This window comes from Amphiura filiformis, chromosome 9 (genome assembly GCF_039555335.1).
Source record: "Amphiura filiformis chromosome 9, Afil_fr2py, whole genome shotgun sequence".
Taxonomy (NCBI): domain Eukaryota; kingdom Metazoa; phylum Echinodermata; class Ophiuroidea; order Amphilepidida; family Amphiuridae; genus Amphiura; species Amphiura filiformis.
Genome location: NC_092636.1, coordinates 4,079,848 through 4,103,146, shown reverse-complemented (window position 1 = coordinate 4,103,146; position 23,299 = coordinate 4,079,848). Strand labels below are relative to the sequence as shown.

Here is a 23,299-nt window from a genome sequence, read left to right as displayed (position 1 = left end):
CAATGACATTATTACTAGAATCTTGTCATTGGTGATAAAGGTTGTGAGCTGAGGATATCCAGTGCTTGCAAAGTCTACCTTGTTATACAGTTTACAATAAGGTAGACTTTCCTGGCTCTGAAGCCTTCAAAAAATGTGAGTTCCCGTAAACATTTTTCTGACATTCTCATTACCTGCTCTAATATTCCGGAAATATTGTTGAACAATTTGACAAGAATGATATTTTAGTCATCTTGCTGAAGGTGTTTTAATCAAACTGTAGCACCTATAATAACGATCAGGTGGTTTCGTTTACTATAGTTAATTACTAGACATGGTTTGCATAATTATGTGATGATAATAATACCAAGTAAAGCAGGCATAAGTGTTAAATTATTTATATATATACCCAGCAAACACACCATGTTTTAAAAATATTTTTTAAACAGTTTCCAACTAAAACTGAAGACATTAATATTAGGTTATAAAAAGGTTCTAAAACGCTACATATTAACAAAAATGTCAAAATTATTATTCATCCCGTCATTTTTTTTCCACACTTCATAACAAAATGTCACTTTTGTTTGGTTTTCCAAATATTTTGGATAATGGAACTATTTTTCACCTAACCATGACCTAACTAAGAAGTGCTAGAAAGGTGAATATGAATTTCAGAGAAATAAAAAAAAACTTCATTCTTAAATTCACCAGCATTCACACATTTGTATAATACTATCATGTATAATTGAATTGCTTTCACATACCTAAATTCAGTTGGAACATCCATTTTTGAAAATACCATGTTTTATTGCTTTTAATTGTGCAAAACTTCAGTCTTTGATATTTTGAAACATGATCAGATCTATTACAGTACTATTTTTCTCCAAAGCAACCTTTTCATTCATTGATCAAACACGCAAGAAATCAATCATGGTTTTATAGCATCCCATGTTTAGAATCATGCGAAAATAATCATATTCCTGTACTCTACGGAATATAATAACATTGTTTAGATGGTGTACTCCAGAAGACAGAATAACCAGCTTCCAGTTTATTATCATATGATACTGACTATACTCAGGCATGAGAATGATCATCCATGAAAAAACCTGAAAAGTTTGAAAAAGCCTGAAAAAGCGCGTGAAATGAGGCTAAAAAAACGGGCTGAAATTAAAAGATAGTGCGGAAATTTGGACCACAAAAAAGCGGGAAATCCTGCAAAAGCAGGAAAATTCTCATGCCTGTATACTCAGTTTGTATGAGTATTGTGAGAGCTGCAAACATAACACAATTAAACTGATTATGGATGAATCTGTTAACTCTCTCTCTCATCTCATTATGCAGATCCAGGAGCAGAGCGTCTCTTCTGATGTCAAAGATGATGATGGTGCCACACCTTTACACTTCGCGGCTGGAAGAGGTCACGCCCAGACAGTACGATGGTTACTTGCCAATGGTGGCAAAATTAGTAAAGATAACCTTGGTGGGACACCGTTGCATGATGCGTCAGAGCATGGCCAATTTGAGGTATACATATCTGCTTCTAATCTAAATGTAGGCTTATATTCCCGGCTTATATTGAGCATCAAAAATAGAGAATTGTCGAAATGTCAAATGCTATCAGTTGATTGTTAATATTTTTACACTTGGCCAATTTCCCTTTCAAAAAGTTTGCAATTCAGATGACAATTGAACATTCCGGACAAAATGGCAGGTTGTCAACAAACCTGTTACTAAAACTAACAAATTTGAACAATTTCACACCGGAATTATTTCTGAATTTTAACGGTCAAGTAGTACATACTTTTAAGAGCAACCATCTGGTAATAGGGAAGTGCTGTGTTCAATTCAATCATGATAAACGATGATCTTATTTCAACGATATGTTTATTTATTGCAGTGTGTGCGTATCTTGATCCAGTATGGATGCGACCCAAGTGAGCATGACGATGATGGCTTCACACCGGCTGAACTGGCTAAAGATTGCGGCCACCAAAAACTAGCCAAATATCTGCAAAAAGAGGTAGGCCTAATTACAGGGTGGTCCAAAAAGAACTTATTAGGAATGGCTGATCTAAGCTCCAAGAATTTAACCTTTCAAATTAAAATTGGGTCAAGTTCTTTTTTGACCACCCTGTATATGAGTTATATCATTGTAACCTTTGTGTAGTGACCAATAGCTATGTTGTAAGAACAAGGATTAGACAAAAGTATGTGTTTATCCATCCATCTAGATGCTGTCATCTAGCGCTAACTTTAAGGATCGTAATGTAACTATTTTGCTTAAGCTTTGTTTAACCCTTAAGGCACCATTCCTTTTCCAAACAAATATACCTTATTTGTCACTATGCAAAAGTACACAAAGATGTGATAGTAGGCCCCATTATGGCTCTTCTGCGTGCTATCTTGAGCTCTCTGATTTACTTTGTTTTATACAATCCAAACAGTATACAATCATTTGTCCTAGATCACATTTGGCCACTGTTTAAAGGCAATTCCGTACATACAGAATGGTAAAAAAGTTAATACTATAATTATTTCTGTACATCAAATCAATCTCAGATTGTAAATTTAACACTTGATGCCGATTATTTTTTATCCATCAGGTTACTAAAGCCAAAAAGAAGAAGAAAGAAGCAGCCAAAACTGCAACAGGAATGACCAGTGACTATTCCTCCCCAACAAACACAGGAACATCCTTTTCATCAGTAGTCTCTGACTTCGACAGTACATCTTCAGTGTTCACCGATGACGAAGCATCAAGTATCCTCAATGAGCTTTCGAGTGGCAGAGTGACCGACTCCCCCACATTTGCTCCTGAACCTCTATACATGCGACTGTTCGAGAAACTCACCGAGGAAGAAGCCTTGACTGATTTTGACACCACCATGTACTCGCACAAATTATCAACCATGTCAACTACTGATACATCTGCAAGTGAAGCTTCTACTTTGGAGAGACGTGATGTTAAGAAGAGGACACCGCACTATGAGATTGTACATCCTCATGAATATTCAGCAGAGACAATATCGAAGATGAAACAAGCTGGATACATGATACCAGGAAAAACAGATACCAAGAAAGAGGATCGAGGATTACGATTTAACTCAAAAGTAGAAGAAGTCCCATCACTTGCAAATAAGACATCAGTGCCACAAATCAACACTCCATCTGTTAAGAGAACCCCTGGCTCACCACCTGCACTCACCAAGGTCCCTTCTCCTTCTGCAATATCAGTTGTGCCTGAAAACAACAATACCACAAAGACATCACCTTATCAAAACCAAGGCTCAGCTAGGAATCTTCATCTCCCTCTTGAGCCTCCGACTTTCACCGCACCACCTCCCCCAGATGGACCTCCTCCCCCACTCCCTATAAAGACATCGCCACTTCATAGGAGACCTCAATCTCACCCCTTTGCTCCTCCTTCTGCACCGGTTCCACCACCTCCTCCTCCACCACCTCCAGCACCAGTTGCCCCTCCTTTACCGCCCAAACAAGATGGTGATAATTCTAAGAATCTTCAATCACCGAGACATCCATCTCCTAACTCATCACGGCCACTAACCCCGAGTGATTTGGCAAGCATTAAGCTCAAACCTGTCGTCAAAGATTCACCGACAAGGCAACCAGCAAATGGGCGACCAAAGGGTATGTTTAATATTCTAAAATATAGTAAAATATGCATGAAACATCTATTTACAAGCTTAGTTAGTTGAATATTGTGATTACAGATTCTAAATTTATGGGGCTAATGACCGCTAAACCCTTTTAAAAACTCCATACAAGTAAGATTTGGGAAATATCTTCCACGGCCACAGGGGGAGAATGAATATCAAGTGGAATTATCAACTTTTTGCTTTATTTGAAACTCGCCCTTCATCTTGGAAGATCCAGGTTGCTCAGTGGGTGTATGAAATCCAAATAGAGCTGCCTAATATGTTTATTCCATTTAAAATCCATACTCCCCCCATTGGAAGATATTTCCAGAATCCTCCACAGCAGGGATGAAAGTCCACTTTTGACAAAAAGCCTGAATAAGTCTGACAAACAGCATGAAAATGACCAGAATGGCCCTAAAACAGGCTGGAAAAAAAAACTGCGTAAATCTAGACTACAAAAAACCATGAATTCAGGTAAAACCCTGAAAACTTGCATCTCTGTCCACAGGGACAGCCCAACTCTGGAATAATCTTGGCATTTTTGTCATGTTCTATTGCAGGGTCTCCTCTTCAAACACCTGACTATGTCAATGCTGACTTCTTGGCTGAGATTCGTTCTGGTGGCACACTGAGAAAGGCTAAGACCAATAAATCACAACTAGGAAAGGTGGGTTTGAAGTGAGTTCAAGAAGACTGTATCTGCAATAGCTGCTCTATAGACATTTGGCAATGTCTGCATTCTATTACTTCTATATTGTACCCAATCTAATAATATAACATCTGGCAGCTATTGCAGATAGGCCTTCTTGCACTAACCCCTACAAATGTTAAACTACAAGAACTGATCATTAACAGCTACATACTAGCTATGTTTGGTCAGTGGGTAAAGTCCATTGTGGAACACATCACTCCATTCAGGTTTGAGCTTAGACTGCTTTTTTTGATAAACCAATTCACACTAGCTATGCAATTCCATAAAACACAACACATTCACAGTGACTGCTCTGCCCAGAGAAACTCGGGTGTTGCAGTTTTCGGATGGGCAGGCCCAACCAGGGGGGAACTTGGTGGATGCCCCCCATCCCAAAATGCCTCAAAAGTCCCCTTTTTTTTTGACCCAAAAAGTCTTTTTTGTGCCTTTTGGTCAAAAAAGGTAAACATTTTAGAGAAAAAGAGACCACTTTTTCAAAGTCACAACCCCCAAAAATAAATCCTGGTTACCGGCCTGCGGATGGGAGCGGTTCTCAATCTGAACTTACAATCATTGTGTGATGAGTTGATATGAAAACCTGGGGTATGAAGTAGGCTAGTTTGAGCTTCATGATTTCACAAGTATAAACACAGTGCATACAAATTGGTCTTATTTTAATGCAAATACTATGGCATGTTTTCAACTCCCAAACATTATGGTTTTGCCTATACAAATGACCCCGCAATAGATTTGCCCATTGTGAACTTATAACCACAACCCTAGAAATAACACTAACCCCAAACACAAACCCTAGGGTCTAACCACTGCAAAATGTTTTTACCTAATCATACCCAATTGGTTCAAACTTCAAAGCCTAGCAGATCAGAGGAATTTAACCATACATCATGTGAACAACCAAAGCAAATGAAACAACTCCTAGCAATGTGGTCAGGAAAGCAGGTTAGAATTTTAAAAACCATATAACGCGACACAAATTCCAGTTTAGCTATGAAGCTTATTAAGTATGAATTGAAACAAGCTTCGCTATGGACCACAATGGCCTCATCCCAATGGCAAAGTTCAATAACCTCAATTCAACACTCATAGTGCAAAATTTGACCTCAAGTTGTAAAAGTATGAGTTTTTATACCCAAATTTTCTAAGGTCATTCAATGAATGTACAAATGTATTGGGGTTATAGAACTGTGCCCTGATAGATGAACATGTTGTGGATCCTAGTGCTTACTGACCCTGTCCAACAATGAAATCCAATGAACATGCCCATCCATTTAAAGAAGAGGTTTTACCAACAGCTTTATAGAAGAGTGGAATTTGTGATAACCAGAATGACTGATCAGTAGTTGCATGGTCATTGCACACATCTGACTGAAATCATCACAATTAATATTATCATGATTATATCACATTTATTTTCTGCTTCAATAAATTATACTTCCACTTGAAGGCATTCAGTTCCGACTATGTAATATTCTTCATGCTTTTCTCCGATTCTAATAATTATATGATCTGTTTTAAAAATAAATGTAAGCTTTGAGAATCCCATACATCACTTACATGTACGAACAACTCTTAATTATATTTATTCATTTTATATCTCTCAAATAAATATACACTTTTACTCTTATTAAAAGACATAATATTGACCATCTACAAGTAGAAAAATATAACATGCATGACCAATCAAATCAGTAGACTCTAATGGAATCTTGAATCATCCACATTCAGCTTTTGCCTCATTATTAGATTTTGTTCATTTTTGTAATTAATACGGTACAATCACTTTTGCTACAACTTTTAAATTCTTTACTTCTTTCCTATGACATTGAATGCATTGAGAGTGCACGAAGAGTTGTATAGTCAATTACTCAATTCTGCATGAAGCAATCAAAACCTATTTAATTTACTACCAACAATGTTGATGATATTTTTCTCTATATAGGTAGTGTTGCTGCTCTAAATTTACTACATCATAGCATTTTTGGAATGTACCTGTAATTTTTTTCTCAAAATGATGATTAAAAACATTTGTCACACTTTGCTTATGGGCACCAATAGACACACATCCATTTTTATGAAGTTTCCACAAATAGTGGCTCACCAAGGGGGCATGTTGTTCCTTTAGTACCATCAAACCTGCCGTACATGCCTTCTCAATTTGTGGTATTTGATTTAAAAACAAAAACAATGATTCATGTTGTTTTCATAAAAACATGTTAATTTAAATAATTCAGAATACATATCTATATGAAAGGGGTGAAGACCCCCTTCCTTGTCCAGTTTACAGTCATTTAATAAATAATAAATAAAATAAATAAATACATAAATTTCGGAATTTATATAGCGCTTTTTCCAGAGGATTCAAAGCGCTGTAATTTCGCTAAGTGGTGAATCATCACAATCAGATCGCATCAACTAGGCTAGTTGCAGCCGAACCTGGCGCAAACCTATCCGCACTTAGATTGTAACATCCACCCATTTTCTGCAGCTCCCCAAATTCCATTGGGTGAAGGAAGTTTTTGATAACGAAACAACTAATCACCGATTTAATTTTTGGACAACCTCTTTATTTAATTTTTGGACAACCTCTTTATTAACCCAAGGTGTCATTCTCTATGTGCACCTTGCATCGCATCAGGTACTATGCAAACCATTACTACACCACTGTCCACAGATAAAGGAGGGAGGGTGGCTGCAACAAAATTGTGTGCCTTTATGAAGGAGTGATTTACCACAAGTACTTTTATGTTTCTTACATGCATGCAGGGCTCCCCAACAGGCTCTTCATCATCCACGCCATCAGGAGCATCAGCCGCCTCATCATCATCATCTAGCCCTACTAGGTCTGTAGCAGAGACACCCAAGACACCGGTCAAGACACTAGTCAAGACACCAGTCAAGACACCGGTTAAGACACCAGACACACCTGGGACAGAAAAAGACATGCCCGAGTGGAAAAGACAATTTCTTGCCAAAAAAATAGCAGAGAAGACGAAAAGAGAGGAAGAAGAAATAAAGGTCAGTAATGTCAGCCTTTGGTATCTGGACATGGTATAATAACTTCCAATTTCTACACTGAAGGGCTTAGAGCAAAATTGTTGACATGATTGGTTGGGAGTGGCTGTTCTGTTCCTTGCTTGTTTTCTTCAATTATTTTTCTTCCTTTCCTCTAAATGCCAGCATGCTTATATATGCATTAAAGCTTTTCATGGACCAAAGTGTGTGTCCGTCCAAACTGACAGGCTAAACAAACGATACATTCTTCGACAAAATTAATGCAGATTGATTTGCAATTGCAATGGTCATGCAAAAACCAATTGCTAGTTGCTCAATAATTTCATCATCTGGTCACTTTCACAGGGTAAAGACATAAAAATCTTAAATATTAAGGGTGTCCAGCATCGGGGGCTTCTCACATGGGGAAGCTGCTCCTTGGCTACCCCACTGGAAATGTGACCTCAAATGGGTCACATCAAAAGGGTGCAAGAAAAATCAAATTTATGATAATACCAGCTTTAATTTGAGACACCACTTGCATCACTAGCCCAGATTACTAGCATAAGGCCTAAAAAAAATTGTTTGATTGGCGTAACATGAAAAAAAAAATTAGGGTAGGTCGGTCGCTAATTTTTTTTTTTTTTACAAACATTTTAAGCTGAAAATCGTGATTTTTTTTATTCATATTTTGCAAAAAATAAGAAAATAGGGTCGGGCCTATTTTTAGGGTCGGTCGGGTTACACCAATCAAACAATTTTTTTAAAGGCCTAATGAAGTCTAAACCATATCCCTCATAACAAACATTGATGTACTAGTATTACAATGCAAAACACATGGTTTAAATCATTCAAGCTGTTTTGACTAGTCTGACCATCAGTGGAACCATGTAAGTCCCTTTGCTTTGCATTGTCACTTGCATCCTTCTTACATACTCCTCGTACCCTGCTATTCATGATACCGACCTTTTGAGGTGATACTCATTTTTTTATAAGGCGAGTTATTATATTCATATTAAAAAAATCCCCCTCACTGTAGAGCCACTTCAGAATAAATGACCATGTTGATTCTTTCACAGAAAACAATAATAATGGAACAAAATCGCACAGGTGTTCCATTTTGGCCGAGATTGAGAAGTAGAATGCAACCGACTTATTAAATGACTTCTTTTCTTCTTTTTATCAAAAGCAAAAAGAGGCTGATGAGAAGAAGTACAGTGAAATGCCACCATGGAAAGCCGAGCTATTCAAAAGGAGGGATGCTTTAGCTAAGTAAGACATAATACTAGACCCAAGTTTTACATGTACACTACAAGATTCCTATTGGGGGCCGCCTACACAGGTACACCAGCACTAAAGTACTTGGCTGGTACTGTGCAGTACCAGGGGAGTACCAGTGTAGTACCAGTATACATTTGTAGTACCACTGCTGGTGGGTCCTGTGCAGTAGCAGCATTGGTACTATGTAGGTACTCTATGTGTACCAGTCCGGTACATTGGCGACTGTGAACCTGTGCAAGCGGACCCAGTAGGAATCTTGTAGTGTAGATATAAATAAACAAGTATTTGGCACTCAAATTTTGCTCCAGACTTTACAGAGTAATAATACTTCAAATTCCTGTACACAATTAACTTCATTTATAGACCTATTTTGTATGTTCTCCCATATGGATGTTGTGTCAAATTTGACCCTGTACTCCAAAACTTCTAGAACAAAATTTTGTGCTCAAAAATTTCTGGGACAGAATTCAGTGAGTGCCAAAGACCTGTTGATTTGATCTACTTGCCAGCCTTCTATCAGCACATATTAAATAAATGCATACATTCAATTGAATTTTTTCTGTATGTGGTCAGTATCACAATGACAAATGAATGACAATTTCAGTGATAATGATATTTTGAAATTAGTGATTGCACAAATTTCAATTTTTTGCTGCCAACATGTCCCACAAAAACTTGTTTTTGTTGTTTAAAGGGGATTCAATCATGTTTCACTGTTGTTCATCACCGTTTAACAACTTGCATCTTCTTGGCAGAAGACGTAGACACATCATTGTTAAAGGGTGATAAACAATGGTGATCAGACAAAACAGCTGTCAAGTAAGAACAAATATAATAAATTGAAATGAAATACTTTTGTATTTATGATAGACATCTTATTATGTACTTGTCTGCATCCGCTATTTGCCCATTGCACAGTTAAGGTTGGTCTGAACCCTGGAATTATGGAAACTTTCGGGCCTCATAACTTCTAAATTGTTGGTCAAAGTATATAAAAGTATACATATTTAGAATGGCAAAGACTTGATAAGTTCACCTGTGAGGTCAAATTTGAGAAATTTGCACCAAAAATGGTCAAGAAATGCAGATTTTTCACAAACATCATAAAAAAGCCCAATTTTGGCCCAAATTTCAAATATTTTTGGTGAAATTCAAAACAATGAAAAAAATGGATCCTAGATATTTTGATCTATTTTTTTAAAATCTGTAAAAAAACATTTTGGCCCAAGAATTTTTTTGTTACGGTGCACAAAAAAGAAGTGGGCCAAAAACCGTTATTTTTGGGATTTTGGGCCAAAAATGGCATTTTGGCCCAAATTTGACCTCACAGATGAACTTATCAAGTCTTGGCCATTCTAAATATGTATACTTTTATATACTTTAGACCAACAATTTAGAAATTATGAGGCCCAAAAGTTTCCATAATTCCAGGGTTCAGACCAACCTTAAGCCATATGCATGTATGCATTGAGAGCCTCAAGCTGTCTTATGCATGGAGAGTCTCCAACTGGCAATAGACATGAAAGGAAGAACTTTGCACAATGTTATATGACTGGTTCAATTTCCATTCATGTATGCTGCCAGATCGAGGCTCTTCTCACACCTGTCACATATGGTGGCACCATGCAATGGGCAAATCGTACAACATTTGCATCTTAAACCAAAACTGTATGAACTCTTTTCAAAAGTCATTAATAAAAAAGCATGTTACTAACACAACATGAGCTTTTTACTTTATGCATGATGACTACATCTATAATATTTTCATTTGCTTGCATTCTTATTTCCCAATAATATTTCCATTAAATTAGAGAGTATGCAAAGGCTGAAAATGCTGCTGAAACTAAAACTAACGAGGATACACCTGATGATGCTGGGTACTTTATTTTGGATACTTTGCATGGATATTATATGTTATACTAATTAGTATTATTTTGTGTTTAATTAGTAATTAGTTATATAATGCATGATTGATTTGAGTGAAATTGTTGTATGTAACCTAGTAATAATATATCAAGGATGTTCATAATGATTGTGTCCCTTAATTGAGTTCACCACACCTTAGTATGCAATGTTTTGTTCCATAGCTAATTTCAGTTCCTTTCACATTTTGAGTTTGCGGTAAACATACTTTAACCAGACAATTGTAACCCTATGAGTCATTTTGACTCGGACTCATTGAGCAGAACTGATGAAAAATGAAAATCAGTGATTAGATCCTGAATGTGTGTATCAGTTGTTGTAATGAGGTCGATCTGCTCAATGTGATATGTACATCCCATAGATTCATATACACAATGACATATTTCGGCCATACGCAAGTTGGATTGATTAATATTTTGTGATCCTGCAATTTTATTAAAAATCTAACATTTTGTCATAAGATTTTCTTGGGGTGTTTTAGTTCATTAAAATTGTGTAAAAATTAGAATTAAAAAAAAAATGACGGCAGTGCCCTCCGCAAATTTTACAATATTGCTGTTACAGATTTTAAGTTCAATCATTTCCCAAGTTGTATCAGTTTTCCTGTTCACTAATTGCATTTTATCTGTTAAATGTCCTAATTTTAATCCTGATAAATTGCTACTCACGCTGCACAAGATGCACAAGCCAGGCCTGTAACCAGGATTTTTTTTTGGGGGGGAGGGGCTGATTTTGAAAAAGCAGACACTTGCAAATGGAAATTTTTGGGTCAAAAAGGGGACTTTTTGGCCCTTTGGGGAGGGGGCATCTGTTCTCAGCCCCCCTGGTTACGGGTCTGGTACAAGCTGAGAACACTCATGTCCAGCACTCTATTTCACAATTCTCTGGCATTAACTCTCTATGCACTGCACTGAGCAGTGTACCTGTTTCAAAACAATCAAGCAAGCTACACTAATGCCACACCCTTTTCAAACAATAACATATCTGTACAATATTCTCATTACAGAGCTGAAGCAGAAGCCAAGGCTGCAGCACCTCCACCAGCACCAAAACCTGCACCAGTCAGATCTAGTCTAGCAGCAAGGTCACCCAATGGAGGCAATCTGAAACCATGGGAGCTTGAGCTTCTACAAGCACGACAAGGAAAACAGTAAACTTTAAGTGTACGCATAGGATATATATATAAAAGTATTATCATATATTCGTATGTGACAAACTTGTATCCCTACATAGCTTTTGCACTGAAATGCATGTTAGGCCAGGGAGGTAAATAACATGTTAACTGGGTGGGCATTTGCCCACCCAGTAAATTATTTTGCCCACCCAGTAAATTCAACCTGCCCATTGCCCAAAAGTGCCCACCCAGTAAGTTATTTCGCCCACAAAAAATTGGACACCATATAATAATTACCATTGAATTTTACTGCTTTTTTTTCCTATGTAGGAGTAATGGTGAGTGATAATTAGTATCAGATTTCTAAACACCCAAAGTGAAATATAATATGGTATACAATTTTTCTTGAAAGTTGATATGCTAAAAATTGGCAGAAGATGCATTTAGGGGGAGGGTTATGTCCACTTTTTACATCAAAGCCAAATTGTATGCAAAAACAGCTATGTCTACTACATTTCCGAAAATCCAGACGACTGGATGCCATTAATTATGGCTGCCCACCCAGTAAATGATTTTCCATTATTTGAGGGCAAAAATAAATTAAATTGCCCACCCAGTAAATTATCCTTATTTACCTCCCTGTGTTAGGCTATACTTAATATTGCCACAATAAATGTGTGATTTGGTTTCGAACAAATGACCGAAAAGGGTTATGTCAGAAAAACGTATAGAATTATCTGAATAGTTAAGTATCATGAAATAATATTTTGTTATGCACTTTATATAGTAAACATATTTATTATCACTGAATTGTAATTTAGTTATGTACAAGAAATACTGCTTTTCACTACCAGTTTTAGGATGTAATACACGTTTTGATACAGAAACACCATCGGTTAGGAACCAGTGGAATGCAAAGCCCAAATCCCAATTTCATGCATTCCTACACCTCAATGGCAGCCATAGCTGGGTCCCCATTGGCTCTATCCCAAAATGTGAAATGATGCGGCCTTAGCGGGGATTTTAAACTGCATTCCATCACCCATGTTGCATGTCAAGTATGCATTCCATCACCCATGTTGCATGTCAAGTATCAGACAAAAGAATGATGGAACGTTTATAACACAATACAATATAACATCGATTTTAAGCGGCATTAATCCACCCAATTGGGCAGTCACAACACCAGTTTGGTGCAGAGGGGACCCAGTAATGGCTGAATGAATTCTGACCATCACTTGGCTCGTTGGATTCGTCTATACAGGACCCATCTGTGTGGGCTTCTGAATACAGAAAACTGCTCAACCATGGCACTAACTCGTCCTGAGAAGGGTCAGGTTGTAGTTAAATCAGTACCCTATATAGGTAGGCCTCATAACAGCGCAAATTGATTAACAAGCAGCGTAGGTACAACACAAACGCAACAGGTGTGGAACATATATCGTTAAGTGTGCACAGTTAGGCAAACCTTCATAGTACCAGGTGTCCCCAAAAAAGGTTACATGTTACAAGTTAATGTTAACACATATAAATATCCTTTTCATGACATAATCTATGTACCCTCTACTGGTACCCCTGTGAATGTCAAGTTCACAACCTACGTGCTTAGTCCGCATTCCATGCATTCCTGACCAAGCTCTTTACGTGACATACATGTAATGCAACACGAGGTTCATTATACCACCGTCACAGCCACCGCGCTGTGCATTTGGCGAGGAACTTGAGTAGGCCCAGGCATATCATGGCAGATGCAGTATTTCATTCTGATTAACAAAGAATAAACTTGATCGGTTTTATTTCAAGAGTTCAGTTAGAAATATTAAAACAAACAGCAGCAATTTCATGTCAACAAAATCCAAGCAGCCCTAAATGCAAAAGGTTGTTATTCATTTCACGATGTTGATAACAAGAGATACTGCTTTCACCAAAAACGTGTTCTTCTCTCCATTTTCCTTTGTTTGTTACCACCAAGAGTCAAGAAGCTCTAAAACCGATTCGTTTTCAGTGTACAATATTTAATTTTTCAATACGTTTCTTTTGTGCAATAAGTTCAACAACGAAAAATAAGAGAAACATAAAAAGTAATAAAGAAAAAAATCTGAAAACAAAAGTGTGATTGTGTTCAACTTTCGTTGTGCGATATTTTGATGGTTAGCCACTCTTGACACCCCTGTCATCTTGCGCTAATAAGTTAAGTTGCTTTTAAGATACGGAATTGAAACTAAGCAAACAGTTACAAGAAGGATGAATAAATAATATCCGAAAATATCATATTGTTTTGTTGTACCATCACAAAATGCGGTTCATTTTCTACATGTAACCTTTTTATTGGACACCTTGTATATGCATGATATGAGCGACGCAATGTAATTTTGTGTGCGACAAAGTAAAAACTGAACAATTTCCAATATGGTTACTGATTAAACAGTGCAATCATCTAAGGTCAATCATCTGAAGAAATTGAGGGCTCATTGAACCATTGCCTCATCTGAACAAATCAAGGGCTCATTGCAACATCTCTGTTACCCTCGGACAGAGAACTTAAAAAGCACAAGGACGCAACATTTTGCTTGCATGTTGGTAATCAAACACGACAACCAATTTATTTCACTTTGATCAGACCCTGACCCGTACCTATGCACTCAGCCGTGTTATAAAAGATATTCTCAAAATTGAGTGACTGCCCCAACCCAAAACCCTAGCGGCACAATTGCCAGAGTCGCAAAGAGAATTTAAATTAGATCGGAAATTTTGAGATGCCAGTGGGCACCGACTATCCACTTTATCGCAACGCCATGCCGCAATAAATTTTTCCATACGACAACACGTGATCAAAACTTGCCGCAGGTGGCCATCACCCAGAGCTTAAATTCCAGGCGTTGGACCCTAAACCCCTGTTTGATCATTAACACACAAAATCATGGCTGGAACATTAACAATAAATAAAGGTACTATACAAGGGTGAATACAGGTCAACTGCTCCCAGACGACGTAGCCCAAGACTCAACAGGCGTGGGACCTGAAGTTACAATGGATAAGTTGTTAATTATTAATGTTACATTTTATAATATGTGCATATATATCATTATCAATAAATCATAGATAAATCAAAACCCCATCTTTTGTCGCTTGTACGAGGCATTCTGTTATTTATACATGAAGACATGCTCTATTATAACTTTGATGACACCTGTACCTGCATGTAAGGCTTTGATATTGATGCACCACTGCCATCAATGAATATTTGAACTAAAATACTGTGTATCTTTGAAGATCTGTGATTTTCCTATAAAATACTAATGAAAATTTGGTATAATAAGCACTTATTTAAAACATATGTTGAAAACATATTCACGTACTATGCATCTTTGAAGATATAAAATATTTTTCTTGTGCAGCGTTAATCTGGAAAGTGAATTCAATTTTAATTCACATGCACACATTTTCCATTTATGATGAGCAATTAAAGCTCTCCTTCATAACTAATTATTTTCAGGGACAATTATACTTCTAAATTTGACACATACTTAATTTACTGCTACACATACATGTAATTAACTTTCTTACATAGCTTCCCTATATGCCCGCAAAGGGAGTGGCGGTGGGAAAGAAAATTATTTAGATGTTGTCATGTCCGATTTCAATCAACAGTGAAAATACCAACGAAACACACCCAAGCCCGCGAAAGGCGACGATACCCATTGGTCCGGGTCAAGTAAACAAACACGCTGCCATAACAATTGACCTCTGACCCAGAGAACAAAACATGGGATCGATTAATATTCTCAGCCAGGTTAAATTGAGTTTAACTTGTTGCACATCGTTAAACTTTATTTCGGCCATTTGAGACAATTGTGTTTTTTATTTATGGCCTTTGCAAATGGCTATAATTTTGTTGTCACTGAAAAGCCCAAAAATGGAGATAAGACTGTGTTGTGCTGAGTCCTCAATATGTACTTTACACTTACAAATCAAAACCATTAAATGTAATTGTACCTTTACTTTAATTTTCAGTTAGAAACTGTATTTACTCTTTCTTTCTCAATATATGTATAAACAGAGCACAATATGTAATGTTTTAGCGTCTGTATATTAGCTTTTATGATGTACAAAAAGTTACAAATATTTGATAATATATTATTGTCAACAATGTATCTTTCTGTGTTATTTTGATATCACCAACAACGATAACGTTCACTCAGTATTGGAGTATACTGTATAAAAAGAAACAGTAAAGGATATACATAAACTTGTACATTCCTAAATTGGTTTAAACCTGAAATGCAAGGGTATCACACTGGGCTAGACCAGTTGAACTCCATTCATGTACAGTACACCCCCTATGGAAGACATGACCTTAATCTTCAACACAGGGCATGTGAATTTTTAAAAAAAACACGAGGGAAGTGAGTGAAAAAAAATTACAATTTTTTTACAGATTTTGGTGATTTGCAAGGGTTTTTACGGTCATTTGCCATAAAAAAAAACATCCACCTACACATCCTGCCTGACCAACCGCACGGTCTTTTTGCAGGTGTAGTTTTATTCGGCTTATAATTTGTGAATATAATTTGGTTTTTGTTACTGCGTGTAACAATTACGTCCCAACTTACAATCTTGTAAAGTGCCACCAGTCAGGCAATGCGCTATATGCAACTAGCATGGGTGGTGCATCCAACTGCGCACACAACATTCTATATCAATACATGATGTTTATGAGTCTCAATTTTTTTCGCCAATCATAAGCCGAACAAACTATAGAACAGTGTGGGTTTTTTTTCTAGCTTCTCTGAATTGATTTCCACAACAAGAGACTTGTCTTGTTCAATCATGTCAAATATGGATATAGTGTCTATGCATGCAACTTAGTATTATCTTGATGACAAGAAATACATGATCCTACAAGTACCTAAAAAGCACAGTATATTATGCATCCTGTAAAAGACTGGGATAAGATTGAAATAAAATACCTTGTGTTTTGAGTTCTACAAGCTGTATCAGTTGTCATTAAAGGCCCTTTCAGTGATTTCACAGGAACATTAAAAAAAAATGGAAATTTGTCAGAGTTGCTTAGAAATAAAGAATAAGTCTACAGAATTTCATTAAACCACTTTTCCCCTGAATGCATCGACAAATTAGTCAAAAAACAGAAGCTTTAGAAAGGTTTTCTACTTCAACTCAGATCGACTCGAGAAAATCGAGATTTTCGTACAGTGCGCCACCAATCGACTGGAAAAACTTCCTAGTCCAGTGTTTCTAACACGGGGAAGTAGAGTCTAAATTGATTTAAAACAGACGCTTCATTTTTGTAGTAGAAAACAAAATAAACAATTAAAGGTCACCGAGGCAAACTAACGGTCAATTCAAATATGAAAAACAGTTAAAATTGTGTATTTTGTTTAAAATAGTAGCTACTGATGTAATAAGTAGTAGAAACAATACGCATAGCAGCGGTACAGTGGAGAGTGAGCTTCTTTCGATCTCGAGTCGGACTTTTTGTACTGTCAGTATGAAAAGTCCAGAATCATGCAAATGCTTTATTTTGTCTAAAATACACAGCTTTCGACCCGAACCACTAGCAGGCTATGTTAGCACATCTATGCCAATTACAAAGGTACCAAAATCTGAATTTTGATGATTTTTACGATCGTCCGGATGAGCAAATCACTGAATGGGCCTTTAATAATGGATGCGTCTGACACTTCAAAATATACATCATGGGCATTTCAAGTTGGGCAGGAAAAACCTCATAATGTGTTATTGGCCCCTGAACATGTTTAATGCAAAATGTTAAACCCTCTTGGTGGTTTTGTTTCAAACATGTTCAAGGGCCACCAGCATATAGGTTTTTCCTGCCCATAGACAAAGCAGGCTTTCCAATAAACATCAAAATGGATGGGTACCAATCATTTTGATACAGCTTGTATTCCCTAAACTTTTCTTACATACATGTATCCATCGTGTTAATATGAATATTTTGGTGTAGATCAGAAGTTCTCAATCTTTTTCCCCATCATCATCTTTTCTGATTGATTTTCAGTCTTTGTCAGTTGTCACAGATTTCTGAAACAAATCTTTGGCAAAAAATCTTCGACAGCAATTCAAATCAACTCTCCCGAACAATCAGTAAAGTAAGAAGAGTGTGGGAAAAAATATGAACCAAAATATTGGGACGCATTCTCTTGATCAAGTTCTGACTCACTGCTTCATCAAATGTCGCACCATACAAAGAAAAATGTAGTGGAAAGTGCAGTGAGCCTGCAGGTAACTGTGACCAAGACAGCATAAACCTGTCACCAAAAGCTTAGAAAAGTAAGCTGAAAAAAAAAATGACTATCAAAAAATCTCCGATCATTTGAAACAATCCTACTAATGCAATAGTGAGGCTAATGGCTATTTAAGTTGAAATTTATACACCCCCTGTGGAATATGAAGTGTGAATTTCAAATGGGGTTACCTGAATGTGTGACTCTCTTTGAAATCTACACCCCCTGTGTGGGAGATTGAGGTAATGTCTTCCATAGGGGATATATAAATATCAACTGGAATAGCCAAATCAGTCACCTGATGTAACTGCATGCAAGGTAGTTCAAGAAAAACAAATCTCCAGTATTTGATTAAATTAAATTTGTTTATGTACCATCGAAATTGTAATATACAAACACCCATGTGAAAATATCTGTACTCCTTGTCAAAGTAACTTACATGAAATAATTATTTTTGTATTATAAATGAAGTTGAAACCAATATAATATGCACTTAACTTTCAGAGTCTCACATATTGAAACAAAAACTCACAAAATAATTGTCACACATAACTTGAATCACTTTACACTCAAATCTGGATCAGATATGACTAAGTCTAACAGCACCACAGAGATTAAACCAAAGGAGTACCTACTGCGCCATGTATGAATTGCGTACCTCCGGATTAGTTTCCCATGTGTCCGGTAAACTTTGATTGAAGTATGTGCTTGTTTGCGTTGTGGGAGCAGTGCATTGTGTTGATAATGTGCGCTAATTTAATACTATGCACACACATCTTAAGCTTAAAGATGCCATGCCAATATCGGGCTTTTGATGATAAAGGTCGGAGGTCCACTATTTTGGTCTCCATTTTCGGAGTTGGTACTCTTTGAGTAGAATCTCTTTGATCAGCACCCATAAATAAGTAGATAGTAACTGCCACACTTTGTGAACATTCAGGTCCATATGCACAAAAGAGTTAGACCGGGTCTAAAGTTAGACCTGGTCTAAGTGGAATTTAGTACCAGGAGAAAGGACATTTTCTTAAGTTATGGTACTTTGTATTATTTTTGAACTTTGCATTTAAATCTTTAGAATTTGCTAGTTACTCTAGAGTAAAGAACCATTTCTGTTGGAACTAAATTCCACTTAGACCAGGTCTAACTTTAGACCCGGTCTAACTCTTTTGTGCATATGCAGCTTAGTCTCTTTTCAAAAGGAGAAAAAACAAGATTGTATCTTGCACTTTTTGTTTTATTTGTTAATAGTCTATCTACCCAATTCAAATGCTACAAAGTATTAGACCTTAAATACCTCTATCCCATCATGCACTGCTCCTGTGCATGTAATTTGTCATGTACTGCTGCAATGTGTCATGAATATTGCATTATGGGATACAGGGAAAAGGGAACACTAAGTTGATAGCATGTTTGACCAAATTAGCATCTAGTGTGTTTGAGTCATGCAACAGTACCTATTACTATGTTACAATGTGTGCATTTCATTTTCAATACTATCTCAAGCAGTCAGACTTATGTTTTACTCAACAAAAATTTATTATTCCAGTAAAAATTAATGCCTGAAATATTTATGTTTAGTTTCGATGGTGTGAACAAAAATGTGGTAATGGCTGTGACGTTCCTTAATTATTAATGGGAGGGTTTGCATGGCAGGTATCTATTTTAACTTTCATAACATACCTTGGCATTACTTTAAGCACCCAGGTTGCTTATTTGGTCATATGCCGTAAAAATGTTACTCTACATTCGATTTTATATACACACAAGATGATGAAATAAAATGTATTTGTTCACACAATCTAGATCTGTGTTTCTATGGCTTATTATTATACAGTTCAACTTTTATCTATTATATGGCCCTTTTCAAAAAGGCTGGACAAAAATATTGATGTGTTTCTGGTCAAGCTGACCGATTGATCCCTTCTCAAACTGGCCAACCCAAAATATTTTTGAGCTGGAAAATGTGCAATTGATTCAGGCATTCAGCATATTTTCTTAATCGACTGGCCGACCCGGAAACATATAAACTATTTTGTCCAGCCTAGAGAAACCTGTTATTTAATTAAATAATCTTCTACATTTTGTCAGCTCATAATAGGCAAGACTCAAAACATTGTGGATTGATATAGATCTATCTACATAAAGTTTGTTTCGCGTATTGTGTAGGTGGCACTCATTTTGTTAATTTTTGCGAGCTTAAGTTAGGATTGGGTTTTTTTTTGCCCATTACAAGTTGAACAAAGTATGAAGAAAACATGATTTATATCTTTACTTTCATGCTGTAAAGAATTATAAGGCCAATTATTTGTTATCTGCAAAAAAGTAGAGCATAAAAAGTATCTCTTGTTGTTTATAGTTTTCAGCACAGTACTTCAGCGGTCTGCCAGTTTGGCGCAGTTTATGGCGTATAGTACGGAAGTGGGGTCCTGATTGGGTAATTGAATCACCTCATCATCACATCGGCACCTCATTCGCTGGTCAAGCTGTGTAGCATCGCATGACCTAGTTCTTTTATGCGGTAATCAGACAGAACAGGCGGACACCGCTGAAGTAATTTGCTTAATAGTATAGTGCCTTTCTATTGTCCCAATTTTATCACTTTTGAGAATCAATGCAATGCAGAAATACAAACCATTCGCCTCTCCCTTTGGGTTGCCAAACCCGCAATTTGTTAGCCCAATCAGGCGATTTTTGACAATTTCCTGTCCCATAGAAACCAATGGTTAAGAAAAAAATTGGGTGACTTTTCAACATTGACTCCTGTGACCTTCGGTAATTTCCTGACCAAAAACCAATGGTTAAGGGTGACTTTTTCGTTTATTTGACCTGTGACTTTCTTGGCAACACTGCTCTCCCCGAGTTTTCCACTAATCCAATTGGTTGTCATGTAGGTGTGTCTTTTTTCATTGGTCACACAATCAAATTGTGCATCCTAACCTAACCATACAGAGCATACAAATGCATATAAAGGATAGGCTTGCTCTAATTCTGCTGGCTTTCTGTAGATAATGCATTTTTCTATCAGTTGATCATTTATACCATATTCATATCCAATGCTAAGGCCTACAAGTAGATCATTTACTTGTGTCAACACATGCATACAACATATAGAGAATGTCATCCAGTCATGCCTTCTTTTTGAAATACGATTTTGGAGCGGTGCTGAGCAGCAACAGTGGCTTTCAGTATGAGAGTACTCGGTCTCTTGTCGCCTTTAGTGTGAGAGTACTTGGTCTCTTGTCACTGCTTGTTTATACTCCAGGCAAAAATTTCATCTACAAGAAATATAGGCCTATAACCACAGCACTTATCGTTAATTGGGGTTATGTTCAACAAGCAAAAATCAGCGGGTGAAAGTGATTTAAAAAAGGGAAGAATGAAGGAGGATAAAAAGGCAGAATCAAGGTTTACAAGGGACGGTTTGCGGTTCAACCGCGTAAAATCACTGAAGTATAAATTTTGTAGTCCCATCATGGGTGAATAACACACTTAAATAGAGGTTGCACTGTACTTAGCAATGCTTCACAAAAAGCTCCCAATTTCAACGTAAATTAGGAGCTGATCAGTATAGAGATGAGTTTGCAAAAACCAGTTATGTTCACCCCTGTATAACCTAAACAAAGACAAATGTGTCAAAATTAAAACAAGCAGCCTACTGCCTGTACCTGTTAGCTCTAATTTAAGACCTCATTGGTTGAAATTGGTTGAAAATTAAAGAAACAATGTTCTAAACCCCAAGGAAGTTGGAACTTTTTTGTTCTAAACATTGGAAAGCACTGCACTAGTTTTAATGTGCTAATCAATGTAAAGCATGGCGCTAGTTCTCTTGTTTGAGAACGTTCTGTATACAAATCAATAGGGCATGCAAATGCAATGGAGCAAACTGCAACATCTGAATTTGCATCTTCCTTGAGTTTTTGGATCATTGTGGCTATATTTTTTGAATGATTGTAACAAATGAGGTCTTAAATCTGAGCTTAAATCTGGCTGCTGGTTCTAATTATGACACACCTGTCTTTGTTTAGGATATACAGGGGCAAAATTGTTTTGCCATCTGTATAGCTCACACACACACACAAGAATGCTTTACCATTTCATGGTATGTAACATAAAAAAACCTATAAATGGGCTATTTCATTATAAATGACACGTTCACAAAAATGGCTTTTATCATATCTGGTTGATATAATTAGGGTGATAATGCAGTGTTATTAACTTAATTCTAAGTATGCCACAAACTACAAGCTACATGAGCATTTTTACAGAATTCTGTCTATTTTTGTATAAAAAATTGCCAAAAGGTACATTTTTAAACCAATTTTGGAGTCCCATTTCATTTTGCCCATGTATTCTGAATTAATTCTTTGAAAAATTAGGTACATTCTATGGCAATGTGCTTGTTGCAATGAAAATATGATATGTGTGGAACATCATGCAAGTTGAATGGTGAAAATTGGTGCAAAAATGTTAAAATTCCGAGATTCTTGCAAAATTGGCATTTTATGTTAAATAAAAAATGAGTGTCCTCTCCAATTCATGCCTCCATTTTTGTTAACATTAAAGAGGAAATATAAACCCTTACCCTACCTGTATAATCTGTGTTATATTACCAATTGATGGGACAGGGCACTGATTGAGGAATTCATTTATTTTACATACAGTAGACCACTTGTTCTTGATACCACAGTTCCGCGTTAAAAATTTGTCCTCTCCAGAACTGAAGTTAATTACTAATTGTTGAAATAAGAAGGATTATATCATAGAATGTGAAATTTGTAGAGGAAGAGTGGTCTTCCTTCTACCAAGGTGGCACATGATTTGGTATTTGTTGCATTTTTGCAAGCCTGTATCCACGATTCTGTTTGCAATTTAACAAATGTCCTCTCCAGCACAATTATGTCATTTCCATGAATTGGTAAACAAACTAAACAATAAAAATTTCAAAGAGCCAAACCCACAAGAAATTTTTGCATTTTATTGCAAATTATGCTTACAAACCACTTTAGTGTTCAAATTATTGTCCAGTTGTTGAGAACACATATGATATTATTCTGCATTGAACTTCGGTTAGCTAAAAATTGCAATATTCCTAATTTAACCAGAATATTAACCCTGTTTGTAGTGGATTTTAAATGCTGGGGATCTTTTATGCAATAATATTGATGCAATAATATTGATGCAGCTATTTCTAAAGTTAAAGTATGCTTTATTATGTGTTAAAAATGTGTCCTATCCAGAACAAATGACACAGGAGGGTCTTTTATTTTAGGTTTTCCATGACTAGTACAACAGATTGACGCAGAATACTCACTTATGCATCAGTGTAGCTATTGGGCAGGACAAAATGACTATTTCATGAATTTTTCATGTG

General features: G+C 36.6%; 1 protein-coding gene across 2 annotated transcripts in view; it reads left to right on the top strand.

Annotated features, from left to right (window-relative positions):
* The window catches only part of LOC140160528 (uncharacterized), a 48,935-nt gene extending 36,224 nt beyond the window's left edge, over positions 1–12,711 (top strand). The window contains exons 4-11 of one of the 2 annotated variants that reach the window (XM_072183766.1): positions 1,324–1,506; positions 1,880–2,002; positions 2,586–3,630; positions 4,202–4,308; positions 7,117–7,368; positions 8,534–8,616; positions 10,437–10,502; positions 11,555–12,711. In XM_072183766.1, coding sequence (XP_072039867.1) covers positions 1,324–1,506; positions 1,880–2,002; positions 2,586–3,630; positions 4,202–4,308; positions 7,117–7,368; positions 8,534–8,616; positions 10,437–10,502; positions 11,555–11,702 — 2,007 coding nt within the window. In that variant the 3' untranslated portion in view covers positions 11,703–12,711. The remainder of the gene's footprint in view (positions 1–1,323; positions 1,507–1,879; positions 2,003–2,585; positions 3,631–4,201; positions 4,309–7,116; positions 7,369–8,533; positions 8,617–10,436; positions 10,503–11,554) is intronic. The other variant, XM_072183767.1, reaches the window with a different exon arrangement.
* The last annotated feature ends 10,588 nt before the right edge of the window (positions 12,712–23,299 follow it).